The sequence below is a fragment of the Alosa alosa genome, chromosome 22 (assembly GCF_017589495.1).
Source record: "Alosa alosa isolate M-15738 ecotype Scorff River chromosome 22, AALO_Geno_1.1, whole genome shotgun sequence".
NCBI lineage: Eukaryota > Metazoa > Chordata > Actinopteri > Clupeiformes > Clupeidae > Alosa > Alosa alosa.
The window spans coordinates 22766742-22793524 of NC_063210.1; the positions used below are offsets into that span (position 1 = coordinate 22766742).

Sequence of the window (26783 nt, forward strand, 5' to 3'; positions counted from 1 at the left end):
GCTTGATTTAGGCTGCAGCACTGTGTGTGTGTGTGCTTGATTTAGGCTGCAGCACTGTGTGTGTGTGTACTTGATTTAGGCTGCTGCACTGTGTATGTGTGTGTGTGTGTGAGATTTAGGCTGCAGCACTGTGTGTGTGTGTGTGAGATTTAGGCTGCAGCACTTTGTATGTTTAGCTGTGTGTGTATACTTGATTTAGGCTAATAGCCTTGTGTGTGTTTAGCTGGGGTTAAAAGTGTGCATGCATGTCGTGTGTGTCGGAGAGAGAGAGTGAGGCTAGGTAGGCATACTAATGAGAAAAGGTGCATGCATTTAGAGATTATAAGTCTCGTGTGTGTGTGTACACAATTGGATCTCTGTGGGTAGGACCCGCCATATCTAAGCGTACTGGTGTCCTTACAATTAGCAAGTACCTAATGGGGGCTCTAACTGAACCCAAACTGATCAAACACCAGATGTCCTCCATCGTTATATGGCTGCCGTTCTCCATCTAATGATATTGACTCTTTGCTACTGAGCCTTTGCACGTGCCATCTGCGACATGCAGCAGTGCAGGGCCTTCCTTTAGTAATCCTTTCTTTCTTTCTTTCTTTCTTTCTTTCTTTCTTTCTTTCTCTTTCTCCTCTCTGTCTGTCTCACTATACACCTCTGTGACGGCCTGCTGTTTTCACTCTCTCTCTCACACACACACACACACACACACACACACACACACACACCTTCTTGCCGGTCACCAAGCCTTTGTTGTTGTTTTGTTCCTCCTAGCTGTCCTTTTTTGCTGTGCACATTGGCAGCCACTGTAAGGCCTGTTATTTACGTGCCTTGTAACCAGAGGAGGGGTGGTAGGGGGTCGCAGGCAATCAAACAGCTGTGTCCTACTCTCTCTCACACACACACACACACACACACAAACCGCGCACTAATTTCCCAGTGCTGCAGGGGGAAGCTTTACAACTGGTGAAGGGAAGGTGGGGGGTTGCGCTGATGAAATGAAACTAGGCGCTTCCTTCATCTCTCTCTCTCTCTTTTTTTTTTTTTTTTTCTCACTCCCATTCTATCACTTTCTCTCCCCCCCTCTTTTGTGTGTGTGTGTGTGTGTGTGTGTGTGTGTGTGCTCCGTGGGATCACCCGCACAGGCCAGCGGAGTGGAACATAATGAATGAGAATCAGCTGAGAGTGCCGCTTCCAGATAAAGCGCCTGGCACCATTCCCATTTTCACACACACACACCCTTACACCTAACTCAACACGCACACATACACTTACATAGATGCACACATACACACACACACACTAAAAGATGCATATAGACAGACACATGGATACACACACACACACACACACATATATTTAAACAACACATCCATACACTCATATGTATTGCATATTGGCATACACACACACCTTCTGATATAGAACCCACTGCACACACATGCACACATACACACCATACACACACCCTGTTATACATCCCATTACACCATCTCACACACACACACAAAGCCACAGACACACACAAAGCCCACCCCTCTCTGTACCCCAGCCTTGCTAACACACAAAACACTGGCGTGAATTAGTGGAGCATTTGAAATCCAGCTACTCCCATCTATAACCCGGCAAATCCCACCTCCACACACACACACACACCCCTCGTACAAACACCCACCCCTTCCAGCAGCAACTGTCCTCCATGTGTGGAGGAGTTTGTGTTCGCTCTGTGTGTATGCGCTCAGTAGCAGTGTGTCTGTGCACTAGTGTGGGTTATTCTGTGTGTCTGTCCACCATGTGTGTTTAACAAGTGTGCGTGTTCATGTGTGTGTCTGCATGCATGTGTATGTGTTCTGTCCGTGTGTGTGTGTGTGGTGTGTGTGTGTGTGTGTGTGAGAGAGTGAGGGGGAGGTGGGAGAGTAGAGGAAATCATTTGTTTGTCTTGAGACTGCAATCAGCAGGAGGAAACAGAACAGGCAGGTCCGCTTAGTGTCCAGCTGGACCCCCAGGCTGCTGTTCTGCTCTCTGTGTGTGTGTGTCTCTCTCTCTCTCTCTCTCTCTCTCTCTCTCTCTCTCTCTCTCTCTCTCTCTCTCTCTCTCTCTCTCTCTCTCTCTCTCTCTCTCTCTCTCTCTCTCTCTCTCTCTCTCTCTCTCTCTCTCTCTCTCTCTTTTCATCTCATCCCTCCATCTCTCTCATTTCTCATTCTTTTCCAACATTTATACATCTCTCCATGAAAGAGCTGGGCACGGCTAAAGAGCAGGGCTAACAGCGGCTAGCGGCGGCTGAAAAGCAGGGCTAACAGCGGCTGAAGAGCAGGGCTAGCGGCGGCTGAAAAGCAGGCCTAACAGCGGCTGAAGAGCAGGGCTAATAGCGGCGGCTGAAGAGCAGGGCTAACAGCGGCTAGCGGCGGCTGAAGAGCAGGGCTAGCGGCGGCTGAAGAGCAAGGCTAACGGCGGCTAGCGGCGGCTGAAGAGTAAGGCTAACGGCGGCTAGCGGCGGCTGAAGAGTAAGGCTAACGGCGGCTAGCGGCGGTTGAAGAGTAAGGCTAGCGGCGGCTAAAGAGCAGGGCTAACGGCGGCTAGCGGCCGCTGAAGAGCTGGGCTAGCAGAAGCTGAAAAGTTCAAGTTCCAACTTCCATCGTTGTGCCCCTGAGCATAGCCCTTGTAATGTAACTGACATATATATGATTGACGTTTAGTGGATTTGGATAAACGCATCTGCTAAATGAATACATGTGTAAATGTTATTGAGAGGATTTACACATCACAATGCAGGTAACACTCACTCCTTCCAAGAGCCAATGCATCATGTGTGTCCACTCTGTCTGTCCACAGGCTCGTCTTCGGCACTCTCTACCCAGCCTACAACTCCTACAAGGCTGTTAAGACCAAGAACGTCAGGGAATATGTAAGTACTGAAAAACACACACACACACACACACACACACAGGCACAGTACACTCTCTCTCTCACACACAAACGCACACACACACACACACACACAAGCACACACACAAGCACTACTTTCACACACTCTGCTACGTGGCACCTACATTTGGGGAGAGAGGAAAGGCCCAATCAGAGAGGGCGGTTGGAGGGCCAACTCCGGCAGACCATATCTGACCATTAGATCAAATCACTCCAGCTCAGGTCAACTCAGTTCAGGCCAGTAGTCTGGAGATGATCACCATGGAGACCCATGCACATGCACATCAGATTTTATGAGCACTTGGGAGCGTTGGCCTCGTTGATGAGATGTGGCCATAAACTGCATGTTTCCTGTCTATTCATTTCGATCTGTTTCATTTGGGAGTATGGTTATAAAGTCGTGGATCACTGATGATTAATTTGCAGAGATGTTTTATGGAGGGAGCGCTGTTGGAGGGACTTGCAGAGGCAATGCACTGAACTACCCGTCTATCTGTATTGCCAATTGTAAAATGACTCCACTCTTTCAAGGCCAGAACTGAGAGACTAAAGACTAAAAGAGGTTCCTCCCCTCCTCGCCATTCTGGCCATGAATGCATAACTGTCCCAGCATGTTATACTTGTATAGCCTATATTATTAACTATTTATTTTATTATTATTGTTGTTCTTTCCTTTGCACAGTTGAGAGTAGTTGTTGCAATCACCCATATCACTGCTTTTGTAGTGTACCTGTGCGATTATGCGAGTGGAAACTCATTTTCTTGAATGTGGAGTCTCTGTGTACAGCCTTGCGATGTCATGGCCTCGGCGTTTGCGCCGTGAGGAAGCAACTAAAAATAAGCAGTTGCTCTCAGCGTAGTTTTGATTGATGCCCACACGTTACGCCCTCATTCCTGCCAGAGTGGTTTCAGACGTGAATGGGAGAAAATGCTGTGATGTGTTTGTTGGTCAGGCAAACAGACAGGCTGGTATTGGTCAGCTGTTTAGTCTAGAAACTAGGTGAGGTTTGGGTGCTTTTGTGTGGTAGAGGAAGGGATTACGTGTGTGTGTGTTTGTGTGTCTGTGTCTCTCTGTGTATGTCGTTTCTATGTTGTGTGTGTGTGCACGCTGTTTGTTTTTTAACTGTGTGTGTGTGTGTGTGGCAGACAGGAGTGTTTATGTAACTGCTTTCCTGACCGTGAGTCACAGGAGCAATCTGTAGTGCAGGCCTGAACACGCGAGCGGTTGAGAGAAGCATCTTTGTGTGTGTGTGTAAGAGAGAGAGAGGCCCTGGAAATGTTGTGGAGATTGACAATGGTTTAGTGTGTGTGTGTGTGTGTGGGAGGGTGAGTGATGGCAACAGGTGCCTCCAGAGGAATGCTAATTTGGGGTGCCACCTGCGATGGCACAACAAAGGCATCCCCCAGCCAATGTGCCACAGCCCCTGGGAGCACACAAACACACGCCGTTGCCATGGCTACCGCTGGCGCTCGTTGGGGAAGGTCATGTGACTCTTCTGTGACTCACTCGCTGCAAGGTTTTTAAGAGCCCGAGCCTCTGATAGATTTGTTGCTCGGTTTACCTACGGCGAGGTTAAAGATTGGGCACTCGTCTTTTGTTCTCGTGTGTGTGTGTGTGTGTGTGTGTGTGTGTGTGTGTGTGTGTGTGTGTGTGTGTGTGTGTGTGTACGCGCTTATGTCACGTGTGTGTTAATGTCTCAAAACACACACTGACTGACTGAATGACTGACCTCTGTGTGTTTTTAGCCCATATTTGCATGATATGCGTTTTAGTAATTTAGCAGAGACCTTCATCCTGAGTGCCATTGCAGTACCACTAGTATGTGAACTCTTACAGGTAGGCTGCCCCAGGTGCGTAACTATAGCAACTGAAGCGTTCCATTCACGGCAACGTATGCAGCAACCAGTTAGCTTCCACTGTAATCAATGGAACTGGCTACACCAGATGTGATGAGGCACATACAAAATTACGAGTTGAACAAAATTTGACTAGTCTTCTAAAATTATTTTTATTGAGGCCTTCGTCTAATGCGATGTCACAGTGTTATGCAGATATGTGAGCTCTCTTGGTGTCAAGTTCATGACCGCAGTGCTGTTGGCCCCTGCTTTACTAGTTAAGCCACAGGAACTAGTGTTACATAAATCTACAAGTGTTGTCACATAGTTTATGGGTGTTGTGGATACAAGTTTTGCACCAGTCACATAACATAAGCATATGAAAATTAATAATATTAATTATTAATTAATTAATTAATACCAGGCTAATGTTGGCATTCTAGAGAGGGACAAAAGAACAGGAACTTCTGTGAACTTTAGGCCACCTTTCAAGAAATGCACTCATGCTTTTAACTTGGTTATAGACGTGTAGTCACTTTTTTGCCAGCAACAAGCATGCACAGCAAGCCTAGGTGTGATCATCATTTTTAGACATTCTTACAGGAAATTAAAAAAAATAATTCTCAATCCTCATAAAATCATAGCAAATTCGATTTCGAGAATTCAGTCATTAGTTTTGCTGCAGCAAACAATCACAACAAACCCTGGCAAGATCTGGGAGAGACTGATGTCCACAAACCTCATCCCCTGCCCCACACGCATCACCTTACTGCCCCACACGCATCACCTTACTGCCCCACACGCATCACCTTACTGCCCCACACGCATCATCTTAATGCCCCACACATGATCACCCTACTGCCCCACACACATCACCTTAATGCCCCATAGTGGCCCTGCCTCATTTGCAACATTCTCATCTGAGAGCAAACGATCACAACAAACCCCGGCGAGATCCGGGAGGGACTTATGATGTCCACACACATCCTTACTTGACTGCCCCTCACGTTCTTATCTGGAGCTGCAGAACCGAGAGGAGCACAGCGCAGCGCATCGGTTCTCCGTGTGCAGCAGCAGATCAGAGTGATGCAACTGGCTGCTGCGCTCCTGAAATCGGTTCTGCAGGCTCTGAGACGGAGCCGCCGCAGAGCTGTGCAGTTACAAACACCGCTGCACTGCGGCACATATAGAACACACTTTTATGGTCTTTATTATTCCGTTTTTATTTAGTTTATTACTGATATTATTATTATTATTATTATTATTATTATTATTATTTAAGCTATATGACTATTTTAAACTGGTAATTTCAATGTTAATGTAATATTTATTGATGTCATTTTAAGCTGACAAAAGCATCTGCTAAGAACCATAAATATAAACCTATAGCCAAATCTAAACATGATTTCATCAATTGCTATTGCATTTGGGTTTGAGGCATGTTGTTTACAAGGGTTATTTACTTTCCTTGTTGTGTACTTTCTTGTGATAGCCTAATTAGTGAGTTTCACACATTGGCTCTTTTAAAAGGGTCTTGCTTAGTTGACAACATGGAACCCAGCCTCAATATGTTATTGATACTCTCCTTCTTAGCATTAACCCCTAATATCAGCAGTCCTTGTTGTCTCATTTGACCAGACTCCCCAATCGCACATGTAAAAATGGTTTTACAGACCACCTGTATTACTTGATTGATAAGATTGTATACTAAATTTCTATGGTTTATTATATTCAGCGTTCTGTACAAATAGTAATTTGGTTACTCACCCATGGGATGAGGACATGAATCTACAGGAAATAGGAAAACATTAAAAAGCATTAAAGCATTAAAACGACTAAGTGTGCATAGAGCCATCTCACTCCTTAAAGGAATACTAAACAACGGCAGTATTCATGTGAGGTGTACATACCATTTCCACAAATGAGCCAAGCAATTATTTGAAGTGGGTGTTGGCCAGAGAGTACCCTCTATCTTCTGACCATTTCACAGGATTCTGTGCACAGACATAATCATACCCAATTAGGCAGGTATTGATATTCAGATAGTTCTGCTGCGAGCGGTTCTCCGGATATTCGATTATCCACGCACATCCTTAATTCTTATGGTTCTTGTGGTTGGGAACCAAACTGTGTGCTGTACTGGAGTGAGCAGATCTTTTGTGGAGCTGCAGAGTTCTCCACAGGCCTGCCCTGACCTCAGTGTGGTGGGTGTCTGTTTGTCTAAGCCTTCCCAGTGGCTGTTCGATCAGTCCAAGAGTTGTTGGCAGTCTCCGTGCCTTGCTGATTGAGTTAGATCCGAGCCAAAACCAGATTTGAGGTCTCCGCCTTTAAACCACATTGGCGGAGAGCAGGTAGGAGAAGTTGGTCCTTTTCTCTCCTTAAGAGCACATGCAAGTTACGGTGTCTAAGAGTGTGTTTAAAATCTGTAGTATGTTTTCAGTAGTTTAGCTCTGGGGCTTTCAACCAGTGGTCCAGGGCCATAAATGGTCCTTGACCAGGTATTCAATAACGGACTTATGTAGTATCACTATATATTTATAAACACAATTTTTTTTTTTACCTAGTCTTAGTAGTAGTCATAGTAACCTAGTAGTCTTCAGGTTTCTTCTTAGTCAGAATGGTGGTCCCAGGGTCACAATTGGTTTAAAACCTCTGGTTTAGTTTCTACACTTTATTTACAGTCGTTGTTGTGGAGCTAGTTGCTGTGAGTGAGCCTAAGCTCTTCATGCCCGTGGGATTGGCTGCTACACCCAGAGACTGTGCAGGGACAGTTCCGTAGAGGGTGACCCTTGTTCTATATACAGCCCTCATGTCTGTGTATGTGCGTACCAGTCCTCCGGTTTACATCTGTGGCAACGAAAATGAGTGTCTTGCGAGGGGGAATGTCTGAACCGGGCTTGATGGATCATGAAGTCGGCTAAATCTCAGGACTGCAGCAATGAGTTAAGTTCTCTCTCTCTTTCTTTCGCTCGGTAACGACTCCCAGATGGTAAACTCCGCATCCCCTGTCGGCCCGTCCCAACATTAAACAGCCAGCCATCCCAGAGAAAGAGAAAGAGGGAGAGAGAAAGAGGGAGGGAGAGAGAATGAAAGAGGGGGAGAAAAAAAGAGAACACGCCACTCCAGGGAGACCTCATCAGTCACCCTCCCACAGAAGAGAAGTCTGAATGGAGAGATAGAGAGAAGGAGAAAGAGAGAGAAAGAAAGAGAGTGTGAACCAGGGGGGAAAACCGAGAGAAGAGGAGAACCAGTACAAAGGTCATGTTTGTTTTTCTAGTCTACCGCAATATTTTGTGGGAGAGAGAGAGAGAGAGAGAGAGAGAGAATGGAAAATGGGCCTGTGTTGAGAATGAGAGAGGGATGGTGTTGGGGCAGAGAGAGAAAGAAAAAGAGAGGGAACAAGAGTGTAAGGATGGGGAGAAGAGAGGAAGAAGCACAGTGAGAATGAGAGGGGGGGGGCTAAAAGAAATGGGCAACGAAAGAGGGAGAAAGAGTGAGTGTCAGGAAAAAGAGAAGCAGGCCTCCCCTGCCAGTGCTGTGGAAGGAGCTGTAGAGGCACAATGCAGTGCCAGAGCATTCCTCCGGGGGCGCTGTAGAGGCACAATGCAGTGCCAGAGCATTCCTCCGGGGGCGCTGTAGAGGCACAGCGCAGTGCCAGAGCATTCCTCCGGGGGCGCTGCCCTGCTGAACGTGTCAGGACTGGGAGGCGCAGAAGCCTGGTGGGGGGTGGGGGGCGGTTGGAGGGAGCGTGGGCTCCGTGGTGGAGTCCCTCGCTGGCCAAAAAAACGTCCGGACAAATGATGCTTTTGTGTTCTGCTACGTTTTTTTTTTTTTCTCCTTTCAATTTTCCTACCACTCTCCCTCTCTCTCTCGCTCTGTTCTTCCCTGCTTGCTTTCATAGCTGCGTATGTAACCAGGATTGCTGCTGGTTTGCGTACAGCAATGAAAGAAAAAGAGGGAGAGAGGGAGGGAGGGAGGGAGGGACGGGGTGATGTGGAAAAGTTGCCTCTGACTGATTGAGGCTGGTGTGTGTGTGTGTGTCACATTGAGGGCTTTTTAATGCCCTTGTGTCTGGAGGCCTGGGAGCAGCAGAGAGTAATGACATCATTGTGAAATCGCACAACTCTGCTCTGCACTGTCTGTCCAATGCCATGAACGCCATGCCAACGCCAGGTCTCTCTCCACTCGGCTCCACTGTCCCTGCGCTGCCCGGCGTACTCCCTACGGGCTGACGGGCTGATGTATGCCGGTGAGCCTGATTTATGGTCTTTTGAAATGGAAACATCTATTTTCGCATCTAAACTTTGTACCTTTTCATTCCATATCCGTAAGGCTCCGGAAAGCGTGTAAATGTCAGACAAAATGGATAAAGAGGTAGTGGATCGTGAGGAGATTTGCCAAATGTGCCAAAAAACTGTTAAAACGGGTTAGAAAATGAATTGCTGACTGTTCCTTCAAGTTTGTACATTTGCATAGAGAGAGAAAGGTCGATGAGTTGCTGTCACTTATAGCCCACATTATCGGTGAACGTAATGAAGGATGCTGAAATGGGCCGACACCGTTTAAGTGTGCTCCTGACGACTGATGTCAGAGAACCCTCAATGCCATGTGAGAGAGGGCCCATTAAGTTCTCACTTATGAGTGCTCTTAGCGGCTCAGTGCATTCACAACGCCTTCTAAAAATGAGCAGCTAAGTGAGAAGATGAATGAGTTTCCATATGTTGTGTCAGGGTAGTTTTCCAAAGATGCACTGCTGTTGGCTGGTACCCTCTGTCCAGGAAGGATTGATGTAGGCCATAACTGAAGATGAAGAATGCTCATGGAAGTCAGTGTTGACAATAAAGGCATTCTATTCTGTTCTGTTCCGTTCAGTTCCATTCTATTCCGTTCTATTAGGTTCTGTTATGTTCGGTTGTATTCTAGTCAATTGACCTGTCGCTAAGTGCCACCCTTAGAACGCTGATGAGCCAATGACAGTCCAGCCTCAATGGGACTCGGACATAAGCTCGGACAACTCCATAGGAAACAACAGAGAGCAGGCATAAAATGACAAATTAATGGTTATTGATGGAGTTTATTAACTCAAAAAACCCAGACGGATAACCATGGTCAAACGTTTTACATGGGGGACGTGTAATTCTGATAGCTGGTACCCCAAAGGCTAGAAAACGGGGTATATTTTCATCAGCAGTAGCCTACAGGACGTCTCTCGCGTAATGTAGGCTACTAAACCAACAACGTGGGCACAGGTCCCTGTTAAATCCCAAGATGAAAATGCTCATTAACCAACTACTATATTCTTACTACATTAAATATTAACGTAACCTAACATATCTTAGTATCAATCTTCCACTAGCTAGCTAGCTAGCATTAACGTCAGTGGTTTTTGCAGGTGATTTCCTGAGTAGTTTCCTGACTCACTATCTTCTGCTCATCCTAGAGCATCTTGACCCAGATTGAGGAGCTGTATGCTGCTCATACCTCTGGTCTCACCGGAGTCGTGCTGAACTGCTGACTGCTGATGTTAAACGGGGGTCCTATTGATCTTTCTCTTTTGTGCAAAAAGTGGTTAATTTTTCATGACCAAAACAGAACTGATTGCCCTACTGATGAGGGCAGTGGAGAGTGTGTGTGTGTGAGTGTGAGCGAGCACATTTTAGTGTGTGACCGCCACCAGGGCTGGTCAGCAGTCAAATGAGGTGTGTGTGTGTCTCTGCGTGTGTGTGTGTGAGTGAGAAAGAGAGTTTGAGCGTGTGTGTGACTGTGTGTGGGTATTGACTGACAGTCAGTTGGGGATGTGCTGATCTGGCACATTCATCGATCACCCGTCAGACTGTGTGTGTGTGTGTGTGTGTGTGGTCAATTGCTGCTGCCTCAGGCGAGTTCACGGGGAGGTCACCAATTAAATGTGACGGCGGGTTGTCAGGCAGTTCCTGCTCCCGATTGGGCCATCCTCTCATCTCAGGGCTGAGGCTGTGAGGCTCGGGCTGGGTTCCGGCTGAGGCGAGGCTGGGTTTGGCTCGGTGAGGCCAGGGCCAGAGTGAGTCTCTCTGGAGGCAGTGGCAGTAGTGGCTCACGTGAGCAAGCGGGGAGGGGGGGGACATGTCTGTCCGTCTACTTTGTCTCTCTGGCTGGCTGCGGCGTGCTCGCCTCTAGCTGAAATTGAAATGCTAAGAAAGCCCTTGAAAGCCCCTAGTGTAGCTTGGATATGAGGGAGAGAGAGAGAGAGAGAATATATATATATATATATATATATGTGTGTGGGGTGTATGAGGCAGGGTAAGAGAGTGATGGAGAGAGGGAGAGGTGGAGAATACTAACTAGCCCTCTGCTGCTGCTGGGCGAAAGAGAGAGAGCGAGAGAGCTGGAGGAAGAACGAGCAAGAACGCGTGAGCAAAATGAGGTAGTGAGAGTGGTAGAGCGAGGGAGTGAGAGAGCGGGAGAATGTGAATGAGAGGAGAGAGGGAGCGAGGGAGAGAGAGAGAATGAGAGAGAGACGGGAGGGAGAGAAAGAAAGGAGCTAGAGCAAGCTCGACAGGATGGAAATTAAAGTCACGGCAGTAATGATTTTTTCTCTCTTCCTCCTCTTTTTCTCTCATCCTCCCTTCATCCCCCCTCCCTCTGCTCTGCTCTGCTATCTGTCTATCTCTCCACTCGTCTGTGTTTCTGTCTCGTGTGGGGAGAGGCGCTTCGATTGCATTGACATTACTGAAGCAATTTCTGGCCTGAGAATATTCATTCACCAGCAGAATACAGAGAGAGAGGGAGTCACAGACAGACTGTGTGTGTGTGTCTTTGTGTGTCTGTGTGTGTGTCTTTGTGTGTGTCTTTGTCAGATGCTTGTGTGTGTGTCTGTCTGTCACAAATGAGTTCTGTATGCGTGTGTGTGTGTGTGTGTGATTTGTCTGTTTGTAGCAGTGGTATGCATTTGTGTCAGTGTGTGACCCCTCTTCTTGGTCATTACAGTCCTCAGTGTTCAGATTACTGGGAGGCTGTTTAGAGTGACATATTAGTAGTGGTATTTATTTATTGTATGATGCATACCACTGGGGGCTGTGGTAGCGTTGTGGCTAAGGAGCTGGGCTAGCATGCAGTAGCCTATGGTAGCGTTGTGGCTAAGGAGCTGGGCTAGCATGCAGTAGCCTATGGTAGTGTTGTGGCTAAGGAGCTGGGCTAGCATGCAGTAGCCTAAAAAGGTTGTGGGTTCATATCAAGTTCATTGAGCAAGGCACTTAACCCCAAACCTACTCCAGGGGACCCAGGTCCTTGTAATACAATTGACATATGTAAAGTAAACTTTGGATAAAATGGTCTGTTACATGTAAATGAATAGTAAAGTGTGTCTCAATGGTTGCTGCCAGCTTTATCTCGATTATTCCCTGTGACTCCGCGCTGAAGACAGCAGAGATGAAGATATGGGACTCCTTTGTTTGCGTCTCTAAGTTGTTCTCCCTGCCTCTACTCTTCAGCTGTGTAACATGTATGTTTGTTTTGTATGTGTGTGTGTAGGAGCTGGGCTAGCATGCAGTAGCCTATGGTAGCGTTGTGGCTAAGGAGCTGGGCTAGCATGCAGTAGCCTATGGTAGTGTTGTGGCTAAGGAGCTGGGCTAGCATGCAGTAGCCTAAAAAGGTTGTGGGTTCATATCAAGTTCATTGAGCAAGGCACTTAACCCCAAGCTACTCAGGGGACCGTGGTCCTTGTAATACAATTGACATATGTAAGTCGCTTTGGATAAAATGGTCTGTTACATGTAAATGAATAGTAAAGTGTGTCTCAATGGTTGCTGCCAGCTTTATCTCGATTATTCCCTGTGACTCCTTTGAAGGCAGAGAGATGAAGATATGGGACTCCTTTGTTTGCGTCTCTAAGTTGTTCTCCCTGCCTCTACTCTTCAGCTGTGTAACATGTATGTTTGTTTTGTATGTGTGTGTGTAGGTGCGATGGATGATGTACTGGATCGTCTTCGCTCTCTACACCGTGGTGGAGACCATTGCGGACCTGACCGTGGCATGGTAAGATCCATCTGTCCGCTACTCTGGCTCTGCTCTCTGCAAAAGATCGGGGCCGTCTCATAGGCTAGGCATAGGACGTTGGCAACACAAGGCTCACACACCTACTGAAAAGCCTTCTCATGGTCTACGCAAGGAACGCTTTACGCCAAAGGAGCGGCTTCATAAGCAACACTTTAAATGGCTACGCCAAAAATGGCACTTATTGCTTTGCGTTATGTTAGCCATTCGCGATTTGGCGCAGCAAAATGTGATCTCCAAATTTGCATTGTCCTTGCGTAGCTGGATGTGTTATTGCGTCCACGTTAGCTTGCGTAGACTAAGAAGCAGCTTTTAGGGCCCAACAATGCAGACAGCTATTTCCCACGGTTTACATCGGCTCAGCAGAGGGTTCAGTGGACAAGCCTTGCATCAGCTTGAGCATCAAGCCTTGAGGCTAGTGCACTGGTGCGGAGCGAACGCATGGCAAAAAAATCGCCCACCAATCATAATGTTCTTATTTTCTAATGTTCCCAGATGCTTGCCTACGTAGTGCGCACATTGAACAGTGAAGGCAAAAAAATTTCACTGGAGCAGTAGAGTTTGCTTCAGCAAACTTGATGTGTCGGTGAGTCGTCGGGTTGAGTTGCAGACATGAGCTGACGGAGAAATGTCATCATTGCCTGCAGCCCTTTTCAAATTGTGTGTTTGGCATGCTTCACTGTGGCTAAGCTCTCAGGCTATGGATGATTACTATGGATAGTCTGCCATAATAGATGCATGGAAGTCTGCCAAGAGGACCGGGGGAAAAGTTTAAAAAAAAAAAGGCTTGACAGGCTGTCTAGAGACACACTTGCTTACATCTGCTGGCTGTTAGCTAGTTTGCAGCTTGCTAATTTTAGACAAAAAACTTGCGTGCCTGTTGTTGATTTTAATACAATACTGATGAGATACAACTACGTGTTAATAACTTGCAAGACAACAAATATAAGAGAAAATAATATTACAGAACTGGTCCTGACCATTGGAGGGTTATTGGAGAAATATTAGGGAACATTAGGGAAAGGTCTACAGTAATGTCCCCTGTAATAGCCGCAGTGTGTATAAACCGCAGGACAGTGTTTTGTGGAAGTTAAAAAAACAAAACCATACCATATTAGCTGCCCCCACGTATTAACCTCATAGCTGAAGAAATTGCAACATCAATGTATAAACCTCAGCTAATAGTTGGGAAATTACGGTAGTATTTGCGAGCAGTCTGAATTGGGTGGAATCAAAACAAACAAGCTACCGTATTTTCCGGACTATAAGTCGCTTCAGTCAAAAATTGTCATTAAGTGGAAAAAAACATATAAGTCGCACTGGACTATAAGTCGCATTTATTTAAAATAGGTGTCCAGTATGTTAATGTAAGACATTAACAGTTATTCAGCTACACAATTTAGCCAATTTGATGTTGGTTAGCTTGGTCACAAGGACATGAAAATGACAGTTTCTGGTTGCACATTTTGTTGTGATGTCTCCTTTCTGCCAGATGTGGACGTTTGTTTGCTTACCCTTGTTTGAACTCAACTTCCGTCGTCCTTTGCTGTGTAATTTGTTAGCCAGATGCTAGTGGTTAGCGAAATGCTAGCAGTTGGCTTTTTTGGTGATGAACATACTGGGAGGCTGAATAGGCTAAATTAACATAACAAGCCAGCGAGTCACAAGCCTAGAGCGCCCTCTCGCAGCTGTAGATGGTAATATTTACTCCTTGGTTCATGCAGAGATTCATGTAGGTCAGCAGGAATTAACATTTAACAACATGTTAAATTATATATATTTTAATATATAAGTTGCACGTAACTATAAGTGACCAGCCAAACTATGAAAAAAGTGTGACTTATTGTCTGGAAAATACGGTCTTTGTATGTCGTTATATGATTACAGGAATGTGTGTATGTTTGTGTTTGAGTAACAGTTTTGGGGTGGGGTGGGGGGGGGGGGGGACGATGTTGCAGGAACAATCAAATGTTTAATGAAATTAAAGTTGCCTTTTTAATTTCACAAATTTCAGAAATCAATTTGTTGGCATGCCAGTTTAATGGGTGTAATTATGTTTGGTGATTAACGAGTTGCAATTTGGCTCTCTCTCTCCTCCTCCTCCTCCTCCTCCCTCTCTCTCTCTCTCTCTCTCTCTCTCTCTCTCTCTCTCTCTCTCTCTCTCTCTCTCTCTCTCTCTCTCTCTCTCTCTCTCCTCCTCCTCTCTCTCTCTCTCTCTCTCTCTCTCTCTCTCTCTCTCTCTCTCTTCCTCCTCTCTCTCTTTCTCCTCCTCTCTCTCCTCCTCTCTCTCTCTCTCTCTTTCCTCCTCCTCTCTCTCCTCCTCTCTCTCTCTCTCTCTCTTCTCCTCTCAACTCTCCTTCTACATCTCCATTTCTGCCCATCTCTCTCCCTCCATTTCTCTTCTTCTCACCTCTGGTCTCTCTGTCTTTCACCTTTTTTCTCTATCCCTCTCTACCTCTGTCCATCTGTCTCACTCTTTTGTCCCAACCCCTCTTCCTCTCTGCTCTCTCCATGTCTGCCCTCCTTTCTCTCTACCCTGATTCCTCTCTCCCCCTCTCTTTCTCTCTCCTCCTCTCCCTCTCTCTCTCGCGCTCTCTCAACCCCCCTTCTCTCTCTCCCTCTCTCTCTCTACCCCCCCTTCTCCCCTCCTCTCCTCCGCTCCTTCTATCCTCTCTCTCTCCCCCCCTCTCTCTCTGCAGGTTTCCTCTGTACTATGAGCTGAAGATAGCCTTTGTGATCTGGCTGCTGTCCCCCTACACCAGAGGGGCCAGTCTGATCTATAGGAAGGTCCTCCACCCCATGCTCTCCTCCAAAGAAAGGGTGAGGCACCCGGAACACTATACTATACATATGCGCACACACACACACACACACATACTATGCACACACACACACCCTTAACACACTCTCCTCTACTCACACAAACCACATTCAGAGACACACACACTACATTCACCCATGTATACACTCACTATGAAAAATACAAATAAGAGTTTTGACAAATAGAAGTTTTTCTAATGTACAAGGCTGTTTGCCGTCATATGTATACTATTGATATACAACTTCTAGTGACTCAACTCTGGCAGCATCAGAAGTACACCAAACATTATATATTGTTATTGTTTGTGTATAATTGTACACATATTCTGTTCTTCCTCTCCCCCTGTTCTCTTCTGCTCTGCCCCCCCTCTCTCTCCCTCACTCTCTCTTTCTCTCTCGAACAACTGTTGTCTCCATAAGGAAATCGATGACTACATTGTCCAAGCAAAAGAACGCAGCTACGAGACCATGGTGAACTTCGGCAAGCAGGGCCTAAGTATAGCAGCCACAGCAGCTGTGTCCGCAGCTGTCAAGGCAAGTGTGTGTGTGTGTGTGTGTGTGGAGAGAGTATGAGAGTGAGAAAGTGAGTCTATATTTGAGTGTGTGTATATTTTAAAAGAGAAACCGGTGTGTGTTGTTCTCTAGTTCACAGACACACAGTGTATGGATATATCACACTGTATGTGAAATCTTGTTTTTTCGTGTGCAGGCAAAAGAAAGCATGTGAAGGAAACCTTGTGAGTGTGATATTATGGCGCTGAGAATGTGTGTGTATGTGTGAGGACTAGGCTTAGAAAGTGTGTGAGTGTGAGGACTAGACTGAGAAAGTGTGTGTGTTTGACAAAAATTAGTATGAAAGTGGTGTATTTGTATGCAAATGTAATGTGTGTGAATTTGAAAGAAATGGTCCCTGCACACGCATGCACTGCTGGGTCTCATTCCTTGTAACACACACCTAAGCTGCATGCGGTTCCGTGTGGTTCTGAACATGTGCTTCAAATGCTTAAAATGGCTGCTGGGGGTCCAGGCCTGGTGGCTTTGTTTTCTCACTGCCGCTGAGTGGGCGCCATGAAGAGGGGGCACGACTGGCGTGGCGTGGCGTGGCGAGGCGAGGCGTGCAAGCTGCTCTTACCATTGAGACGCTGGGTGTGCCCCCCGAAATGCCAACTCTGCTCCGCCGCAAACCCCCTGTGGCACTCACACTGTTTTACTCACCACACACACACACACACACACACACACTCACACACTCACACACGTGGACTGAACGCAATCAAAGCGATATCTTAATCAGCCACAGCAGTGGTGAGCGCGCCTCTGCTTCTCATTCAGCAGCCCTCTTTCTCCCCTCCCTCTCCCTCTCTCCCTCTCCCTCTCTCTCCCTCTCTCTCTCCCCTCACCTCACCACACTTTATTCTCTCTCTCTTTCCTGTTTCAGAGGGGCCAACCCATACAAACATACTCTTTCTGTCTATCTGTGTCTCTCTCTCACACACACACACACACACACACCAGTTTTTTTCTCCATGAGGAGCAGATGAGGTTTGGGGTGTTTTTCCCCCCTGTCTCGTTTCTCTGATGTAGAGCCAGCTCACTTGTAAAGAAAGGAGGGGAAAAAAAAGCCTTGGATCCCGGGTCTCCATTAGAACCGCGGGTCTCCATTAGAACAGCCATTGATGAGTTTTCAAAGGGCTGTGTCTGCGTTCTTCCTTTCATTTGCTGTTCCCTTTTTTCTTCTCCTCCGCTGTGTTCCGCCCTGTGTCTCTCGCTCCTGCGCCAGCCGTGTCCTCTTCACTGTTTTTCTTGTATCTTAACACTCTTCTTTTTATCTCTCTTTTTCTTTTTCATTCTTTCTCTTTCTCCATACTTTTTCCTCCTTCCACCCCTCCTCTCTCTCTCTCTCTCTCTCTCTCTCTCTCTCTCTCTCTCTCTCTCTCTCTCTCTCTCTCTCTCTCTCTCTCTCTCTCTGCATCACTCACATTATTGTCCTATAGGTGCACTGTACTGCTGCTGCAGTCTAAATGCAGGTAACCACAAAGAGACCTGTTGCATGCTGTGGGAACTAATGCACATGGGCGTACACACACACACACACACACACACAGAATGTTTGATCATATGGAGAGATACATGTGTGCCCTGTAGTCAAATACAAATGTATGGTTTTCCTTTCGTTTCGTAGTGAAGCTAATGCAACACATCTCTCTCGCACATGTATACACCCATTTACTGTATTTCTGTTTGTCATATACATGCTTCCACATCCATTGAAGTGTGTGTGTGTGTGTGTGTGTGTGTGTGTGTGTGTGTGCGCGCGCGCGTGCATCAGCACGTACATGACACCTCTGTTGCATGCACATAGTGGTCTCTGATCATTGAAAAGACTGTGTGTGTGTTAGGTGAAGTAATGCAAGCAGATGGATGGTGTGTGTGTTTGTGAGGGTGGCAGGGAAGTGTTGAGTAAGAGTGTTCTGGGTAGTGTGTTTGTGTGAGTACAGTATGCATAAGCACTAACTCTCTGTGTGTGTGTGTGTGTGTTGTGTTTACAGGGCCAGGGAGCCATCACTGAGAAACTGCGTAGCTTCAGCATGCACGACCTGTCACAGATCTCCCAGGGAGACCAGCCTGACTCCGGCCGCCGAGGACTTACCCAGCCAGACGGACCCGGTACGAACTCACACACACATACTCACAAACAAACAAACACACACACACATACTCACACACACACACACACACACTATACACATTCCCACTAACTTCCTGGACCCAATCGCAGCCTCACTGACGTAAGCGCTGTAAACAAAAAACACACACACACACTCCTACACAAAACCCTTTGCTGCTGTGCGATTCTCATCATGTGGAATGGCTCACCCCTTGTGCAGGTTCTCGCTCCAAAGGCCCCCTCACTCGCAGCCAGAGCACTCCAGGTCTGTTAGGCCTCCCGCGTGTTTGTGTGTTTCTAGATGTGTGTGTGTGTGTAGGGGTAGGTGGGTTTGTAGCTTGTGTGTGTGTGTGTGTGTGTGCCTGTCCCTTGGGTATTCACCCCTCACACCTAATAATGTCTGTCTCTCCGCACTGTAGTCCTGTAGTTAGTGTGACACTCTGATTACTCACCATTAATCTGATTGCGCCAGTGATATGATCCAGTTATCCATGAGGAATGTTGAACATTGCCTTCTGCTCTTTTTGCACTTGAAACAAGACATCATCTTATTGAAGCTAAACTGTGTTTGAGGCTAGTTATCAGTTCAACACTTTGTTTTGGTGTGCAAGTGTCTATTTTGTGTTCACAGAAACACATGTTTAACTGATTTGTTGGGGCGTCTGCATGTGTAGATGTATGGATATGTAGGAATGATATATTGCGCGCGTGTGTGTGTGTGTGTGTGTGGGGCTGTCGCGATAACAAAATAACTGACACATTAATATGTCCCATTTTGCCTGCCATAGTGACATGCTAGCGGGTAGTGTTGACTGTGGAATCACTGTGAGAACATTGAGAATGGAGATGACTGAGAATGGAATTACGAAGCACCCATTCTCCCTTTACTCCTGTCCTCTTTGTGTGTGTGTGTGTGGTGAAAGACAGTTCGCAGTTACACATACACACACATACACTCGCACATACATTCACACATACATTCAGGAAAGTAACACACTCTGTTGTCTCTCTCTATGACTGTGTTTTATGGACCCTGTCTTGCCTTAGCTCTGAGAAAGCACTGCTTTATTTGCTCTCTCTCTCTCTCTCTCTCTCTCTCTCTCTCTCTCTCTCTCTCTCTCTCTCTCTCTCTCTCTCTCTCTCTCTCTCTCTCTCTCTCTCTCTCTCTCTCTCTCTCTCTCTCTCTCTCTCTCTCTGGCCAAAACGGCTCCATCCGCTCTCTGGATCTGAGCTCTCACCACGTTTCCGCGCGTGGATCTGGCACAAAGCCATCAGGAGAACAGAAGCGACAGGGAGATAGAAGAAAGAGAGATGGAGGAAGAGCAGTAGAGAGAGATAAAGCAGTGGACTGAGAGAGGGAGGAAAGACTGAGAGAGAGAGAGGATGGGAGGATGGATGGATGGATGGTGGCGGAGGAGTGGAGAATAGAATGCCATCTCTTTAGTCTGCAGCAGGCTGAGGCGGTCTGATCCGCATACCTAATGAGGCCGGAGCTGTCTATGCTAATGCAGCGCGCCGTTTGAAATTCCGCCGGCATTCCAGGTCATCCTCCACCCGTCTGCCCCGCACCGCTCCGCTTCACTCCGACGTGGCGCTGCCGCCACCATCGTAAAGAGGCAGCGCTCGCAAATGTCAGAGCCGCAAACACACCGCACCAGGAAGGTCGTCTGCTGAGCCTGGGAAATGTTAATGGTGTTGTGTGTGTGTGTGTGTATATATGTCTGTGTGTGTATATGTCTGTGTATGTGATGGGAGGGATGTTGGATGGAGAAGAGTTCATTTGGCTAAATAGAGGAGAAAATAAATTTAAAAAACCTGACACAAAAAGAAATGATTAAAATGGTCTCATCGTTAAGTCAGTGGAGTCGTTTGAAATGGGTCTCTTGTCCTCCCTCCTCCCTCCCTCTCTTTCTCTCTCTCTCGCTCTCCCTCCCTCTCTCTCTCTCTCTACTCTCTCATGGCTCCCCTCTTTCTGTCTAGATGGCTTTTTCTTTGTCTTGTTCTCGTTCTCTCTCCCTCCCTCCTTCTCTCCCTCTCTCTCTCTCTCTCTGGGTCATTTAAGGCAGTGCTTTGCATGACTGTGTTTTATGGCCCCTGTCTTGCCTTAGCTCTGAGAAAGCACTGCTTTATTTGCTCTCTCTCTCTCTCTCTCTCTCTCTCTCTCTCTCTCTCTCTCTCTCTCTCTCTCTCTCTCTCTCTCTCTCTCTCTCTCTCTCTCTCTCTCTCTCTGTAATACCATTGGAAGTCCTCCAGTACTTGGCCTTGTATTAAGGGCTTTGGGGCCTCACATACTCATGTTCAGATGTATAGACATTTGCACGCTCTCATTTACTAGTTTATCTACCTGCACACACACACACACACATATATATATATATATATACACATACACACATTACATATGTCTTTGTATCCATGTTGTATATCCACATGCCAGTACTGATACAGAAGTACGTACACGTACGTGTTACCTAGCACCCATCTGTGTGACCACTCGCGCGAGCACACTCAATGAAATTGGTTTTTTACTCCCACGGCTATTGAGCGATCTGATTGACCAGCTCCACGATTGTGGTACTAAAAATCCTGTGGGGGTGATCTAATCAGTACGATTCTCACGCTCAGCATCAAAGCTTGAAGCGGTTGTATGTGTATACAAGGAAGTTTATAGTCACATGCATATAGTTACTGGAAGTAAGAAATGCAGTGAAATGATGTCTGGTGTCAGCCTATTTGTGCATTTATTTATGGGGTAAAAAGTGCAGTAGAAGAGGGGTTTAGTAGATTAAGTGGCAAGGGCTGCATAAGAAAGGTGGGGGAGGATTAGGATTGGGGGGGGCACCAACAAGGAGCACCCAAGAGCAACAGGGGCAAGGAAAAACTCCCTTGTATACGTTGGTGAGAGTGTGTGTGAGAGAGCGTGAGTTTTGGTGTGCTCGTATGATTCCTGGGGAGGACTTTCTGCTTGACCCCTTATATAAGACTAAGAAATAATGGAGGACACTTTAATGATGGCGTGGTGCACATCCGTTAAATCCCAGAGGGCCGTGTGATCTCCAGACAAGCTGGAGTGCAGTGCAATGATGTGCAGTAGCGGCTAGGCTAGCAGACCGCAGGAGAGGACAAAGGAAATGCTCAACAGGAAAAACATGCCCTTATTCCTGCTGCAGCAGCTCCCCCTGGTGGACAGAATGGAGAACTGTGTCTTTCTCACACTATCCCCGTCTTGCTTCTCTGCTCCTTGGTAATACTTGAAACACTTACATTGCCTTTTAGTGTGGGTGTGTTGCAATTTGCAGCTGTGTGTGTGTGTGTGTGTGCGCGTTCCAGCCTCTGCAGCCAGTTGCATGGTAGTGCTGCACAGAATTACGGTTGCACAGGGCACTGATACTGACACAGAAAACATGATGAATTTCATCCACATATCCTTATGCAACTATTTTTCACTAACCTAAAACCGTGAGACTGAAGGCTAATTACTTTCACACTCTTCTTAAAGTGACAGGCACTCAATTAGGTCTACACACCACCAATGTAATGACATTATAGTGTAATAGTTGAAAAATGAATATGAAGTATTCAAATTACTAAATATGTTTTAGCTATTGTGCAGATTATAACAAAAAGTTTATATGAATTCCAAAATATATGAAATAGAAACATATGACATAAGCCATAATAAGCAATGTTAAGGCCAATTTATAGTCCAGGCGACCAGACCACCAACTCCTCAAAATACGATGTAAAAGCGACACAACGTCTGTCTGCTGGGGTGTCACGGAGTTTGCCGCATGTACATCTAAAAAGGTGAAAGGGCGCAGACGTACTCTAATTTGGAATTCATTCAAAGTTCTACTGAAGTTTAAGTTGTATTTGTATGTTGCCGTGTTCACAGCGAGTATCTGTTTACTTTCATTTCACGGTAACATGTAATATTAACGTCCAAGTTGTTAGTTGTCCAAGAAATTAGTTGACGTCCTATCTGACAACTTGAGACGTCTGGTTTCGTCAGGTTTTGACTGGTCCGTAGGGAGACTTTGGCAGATTCTGAGAGGGCACCATAGGTCTGGCATTGGCTAATGGGGTGAGACTTTGGGGACCCCTTCTTCTCTCCCAGGCACCAACTTTTCCTGAGATGGGCTAGCGTGTGTAGTATAAGTATATATACTCTTTTGATCCCGTGAAGGAAATTTGGTCTCTGCATTTATCCCAATCCGTGAATTAGTGAAACACACTCAGCACACAGTGAACACACAGTGAGGTGAAGCACACACTAATCCCGGCGCAGTGAGCTGCCTGCAACAACAGCGGTGCTCGGGGAGCAGTGAGGGGTTAGGTGCCTTGCTCAAGGGCACTTCAGCTGTGCCTACTGGTCGGGGTTCGAACCAGCAACCCTCCGGTAACAAGTTCGAAGTGCTAACTAGTAGGCCACGGCTGTGCGTGTGTGTGCGTACCTCTCGTCGTCCATCTCCAGACTGCTCTCGCTCTCCGATAGCTGCCTGCAGAGTGCCTATACAAGTTATGGAGTGTGTGTGTGCGCGTGAGTGCGCCCGTGTGTGCGTGAGTGCACCCGTGTGTGGTTCACATTTTGGGGTGAGATGGGGAGAAGAAAGGCAGAGCTTGGTACTGCCAGGACAGGACTGACCCCCAGCCTGAGGGGCTGACCACATGATTGCTCTGGCCTTTGATGAACAGTAGAGTGTTCGAGGAGAAAGACAGAAAAAAGAGGCAGAGCAAGAGAGACTGAAGGGGGAGGGGGGGGGGATAATATAGGCCAGTTCTCCACAAAGAAATCGGCTCTCAGACCGAAGCGTCTTGCTCAGTTACACTTCCAAACTCAGTTACTTGAGTTACACTTCCAAACTCACTGTATAGGTGACTGCAAATGTTGAGGCGTGTGTGTGTGGGGGGAGGGGGGGATTCCAATGCTGCGCGTCCATACTGTCTGTGTGTGTGTGTGGTTCTGATGTAGCACGTCCGCACTTGATCTAAAGGTGACTGCACATGATGAGCTGTGTGTGTGTGTGGGTGGTTCTGATGCAGCATGTGCAGACTGGATCTATAGGTGACTGCACATGATGAGCTGTGTGTGTGTGTGTGTGCCAGCAGGGGACTGTTTGTATAATGAAGCACCATGGCAGCTGTTGACTGTGCCGTGGCATTTGCCACCTTAGTGTGAGAAGTGAGGAGTCATTGTAGCACGTGTGGGATCACTGCATGCACTCATTGACCCCCCTCACTGAAAGGTGAAAAATGGGTATGTCTTCAAGGGGAGCATTTGCTGGCAGGGCATGGTGCTGTTATAAGTATGAGCAGGTGTACATTTTCATGTCATAAATCAAACCTGCCATCTCAGCGTTTCCATAACCTGTTTAGTCTACGACAGTGAAACTATAGGAACACACGTTCTTACATATTCTTGTGACGTTAACAGAAGTGGTCCTTATTTGTGTACAAATTCTGCAAGTTGTAGCGTTGATACTTAAACCCTTTGTGCACTCTATTTGGAAATCATACAATTCCCCCAATATGTTATACTTCAGACGCTAACTGTTTCATTAGCTCAATACCCAGTAGGTCTGCCCAATTATCAGAGTAGAATCTAATATCATGTGTATTGGTGTGACGGAGTAGAATCTAATCTCATTTTACGGAGTAGTGGTGGGATGAGGAGGACGTTCATCTGGGGCTGCTGTCATATACAGACTACTGAACCATGTTCTGGCTAAGTCACTCACTTGCTTATGTTGTTGTAATTGATTGATTATTTAACCACATTCTGGCAGAGGAAAGACACTTTTGGATTGGCAGGCTCAGGCTGATGCACACACATGGTCTACCACAGCTAGAAATACAAACTTAACCGTATGACATGATCAAATCTGGTTATGATGTGCCACTGTCCTGATCATGTAATACGGTTGTGATAGGTGTGTCTGGGTCATGTACTCTCAATGAAACCATAAAAAACCATGATGCGTCATCTTGTCCCATCCGGACATGATGAGAGGATAACTTCACTGACTTCACCAGTGCTGGAATCAGCCTGTTCTTGGAATAGGGATGATGGGACTTGACTAGAATCTGGTTCAGTAGCCACTGTCTCGTTAAAGGGGATGTTATCTGTTATATAGGTATCTGTGTGTAGAATAGAAAATTGGTTTGCGGAAGTTCATCGTGTCAAATTACTGTGTATATGTACAAGTGGCTGACCAATAGGTGTGGTTGTGTAGATATAGTAATGATTTTTTTTGTGTGTGTGTTTGGCCTCAGGAGACTATTACGATTACGAGCAGGATGACCGTACCGACGACGATGAGCAAGAGCCTGTGTTCTCAGAGGACGAGGCGGTGACCCACAAAGGCGTCCGGCGATCCCAAAGCGTCAAGATCACGCGCTCCAGATTACGCAAGGACGTAAGTGTAAAAGCACACACACACACACACACACACACACACACACACACACACACACACACACACATTCACACTACTGTGTGATGGCTGTGTATTTGATAAAATATATATTACATTTATGAGCATCGTCATAAATAACGAACCACATCTTTCTCCCTTTGTGTGTGTGTGTGTAGGCGGCTCGGTATGGCTCCCTGCGAATCAAAACCAAGAAAAGACCTGCACTGAACCCCAACAACTATGCATCATAGGGGCACCCCAGAGCACAACTACTGATCTGGAGAGGCATTGTCTTCTGTGTGTGTGTACATGCACATGTTTCAGCATATGCAAGAGTGTATGTGTGTGTGGATGTGTGTGTGTTCGTCTATGTGTATGTGTGTGTGTCCTCATAGAAACCCCATGTCAGTGTTTGAGTGTGATCCTCTGCTCTGCGTTTAGAACTTCTTTATCGGGTGGCGGGTTCCTCTCCTCTCCTCTCCTCTCCACACTGACAGACCCCCCCCACCTGTCGTTGCAATACTTAGTGTGGCTATTTATTATGATCTTTTTTTAATCATCATCAATGAAACATGTATCATGTGTTCAGACAGAGGATATCACGGGCAGAGATTCTAATGTATGTATTTTAATTTTTATTAGTAGACTTTTAAGAGTGTTTGTTTCGTTTGTTTGTTTGTTTTTTCTTAGATTTTTAAATAAATCATGCTTAATGTCTGTTTCATGAATTGGAAGGATTCAAGGTACGAACGTCTTTCTCAGTAGTGCAGTATTTTTTAAATGTTTGGGGGTTTTTTTGGTCATTATTCTATGGATGTGGGTCAGTTTTATATATATTTTGCTGTCTATGTAATATGCTGCCTTGCAGACTATGTGTTTCAAGGAATTGTTTCAAAGACCATCTTAAATATCATCTTTTACTCTCGCTGGCACACTTGAAAGAGAACCTTCACCAGCTGACCAAAAGTGTCCCTTAGCCGCTACTTACAGTACGTGAGCATAACAACCAAAGATTCTAGAACAGAGCTCTGTTCTAGAATCTTTGATAAAAACCAATAAGTCAAAAAAGGGAACGACATTTTTAATTGTGTGTGTGTGTGTGTTGGTGTGTGTTTGTGTGAATGCATTACTGGCTAGTCCAGGATCCAAGATGCTGTTTTTGGGGGGAAAATAAACTGAAAAAAAAAAAACCTCTTTTGCACATTGTGAAGTCGTCATGGTTACTTCCCCCTTCATCTCATCGAAGCTGGCTGGTATTGTCCTTAGAAGGCTCTCTTTTGCTCTCTACACCAAAGTCTCTTTCGCTCTCTTTCTCGGTCTCTCTCTTTCTCATTCTCTCAATTTCGCTCCCCCTCTTTTTTTAACCAGAAGCCCAGGCACCAGCATGTGTGCACATGTGATTGGGTGGGTTATATTTTGCATTCTTTGTACAGGAATTGCATTTTTGGTTTTGAATAAAGTTTGAGAGAAATATTAATCCAGTGGCTGATCTTTTTCCAAAGATGAACCAAAACGTACTGTGTATATGATGTTGCATCATTTTTTATTTCTTGTAAGTAAACTACCAGTGCTTTTTCAAAGTTCTCTATGTCTCGTTTTAAATGTCAGGGCCCTCGGAAGTCTACCAATTTCACCCCTGCAATTTTCTAGGCTGATTTGACATGGAACTATACTCTCATCCCAGCGTAATAATCGAAGAACACCATGGGCGCAGCAGCACAATGATATCATGCAGCACCTGAAAATAGTCCCCGTAGGCTATCTGCAGCAACAAGGTTGAGCTGCAGCAGGCAAATTGGTTAGTGACTGGATCATTACGCCTGAATGAGAGTATAGCTCCATGTCAAATCAGTCTATAAAATCGCCACGTTTCATTTTCTGTTGTGTTATTTGCTGCAGCTGCTATAGATTGAATTTCCAATTAGCGTTGCCATCGCAGAGCACTGGCTGCATGTTTGGTCCTATAGGTCCTGGAAAAAGTGGAGACACATCGGCTGAATAGGGGTGGTTCCTTTACATCAGGCCTAATATGGGTGGATCCTGCACATCAGGCCTATTGAACTATTCAATATTTATAATATTTAACTTAACTCATT

At 46.1% G+C, this 26783-nt stretch overlaps 1 protein-coding gene across 3 annotated transcripts in view; it reads left to right on the forward strand.

The window, feature by feature from the left end:
- Positions 1–26164, forward strand: part of reep3b (receptor accessory protein 3b) — a 35694-nt gene extending 9530 nt beyond the window's left edge. For 2 of the 3 annotated variants that reach the window (XM_048233348.1, XM_048233349.1), the window contains exons 2-9: positions 2824–2896; positions 12689–12765; positions 15483–15603; positions 16024–16137; positions 18153–18270; positions 18492–18536; positions 24545–24687; positions 24864–26164. In XM_048233348.1, coding sequence (XP_048089305.1) covers positions 2824–2896; positions 12689–12765; positions 15483–15603; positions 16024–16137; positions 18153–18270; positions 18492–18536; positions 24545–24687; positions 24864–24938 — 766 coding nt within the window. In that variant the 3' untranslated portion in view covers positions 24939–26164. The remainder of the gene's footprint in view (positions 1–2823; positions 2897–12688; positions 12766–15482; positions 15604–16023; positions 16138–18152; positions 18271–18491; positions 18537–24544; positions 24688–24863) is intronic. The other variant, XM_048233350.1, reaches the window with a different exon arrangement.
- Positions 26165–26783: the final 619 nt, after the last annotated feature.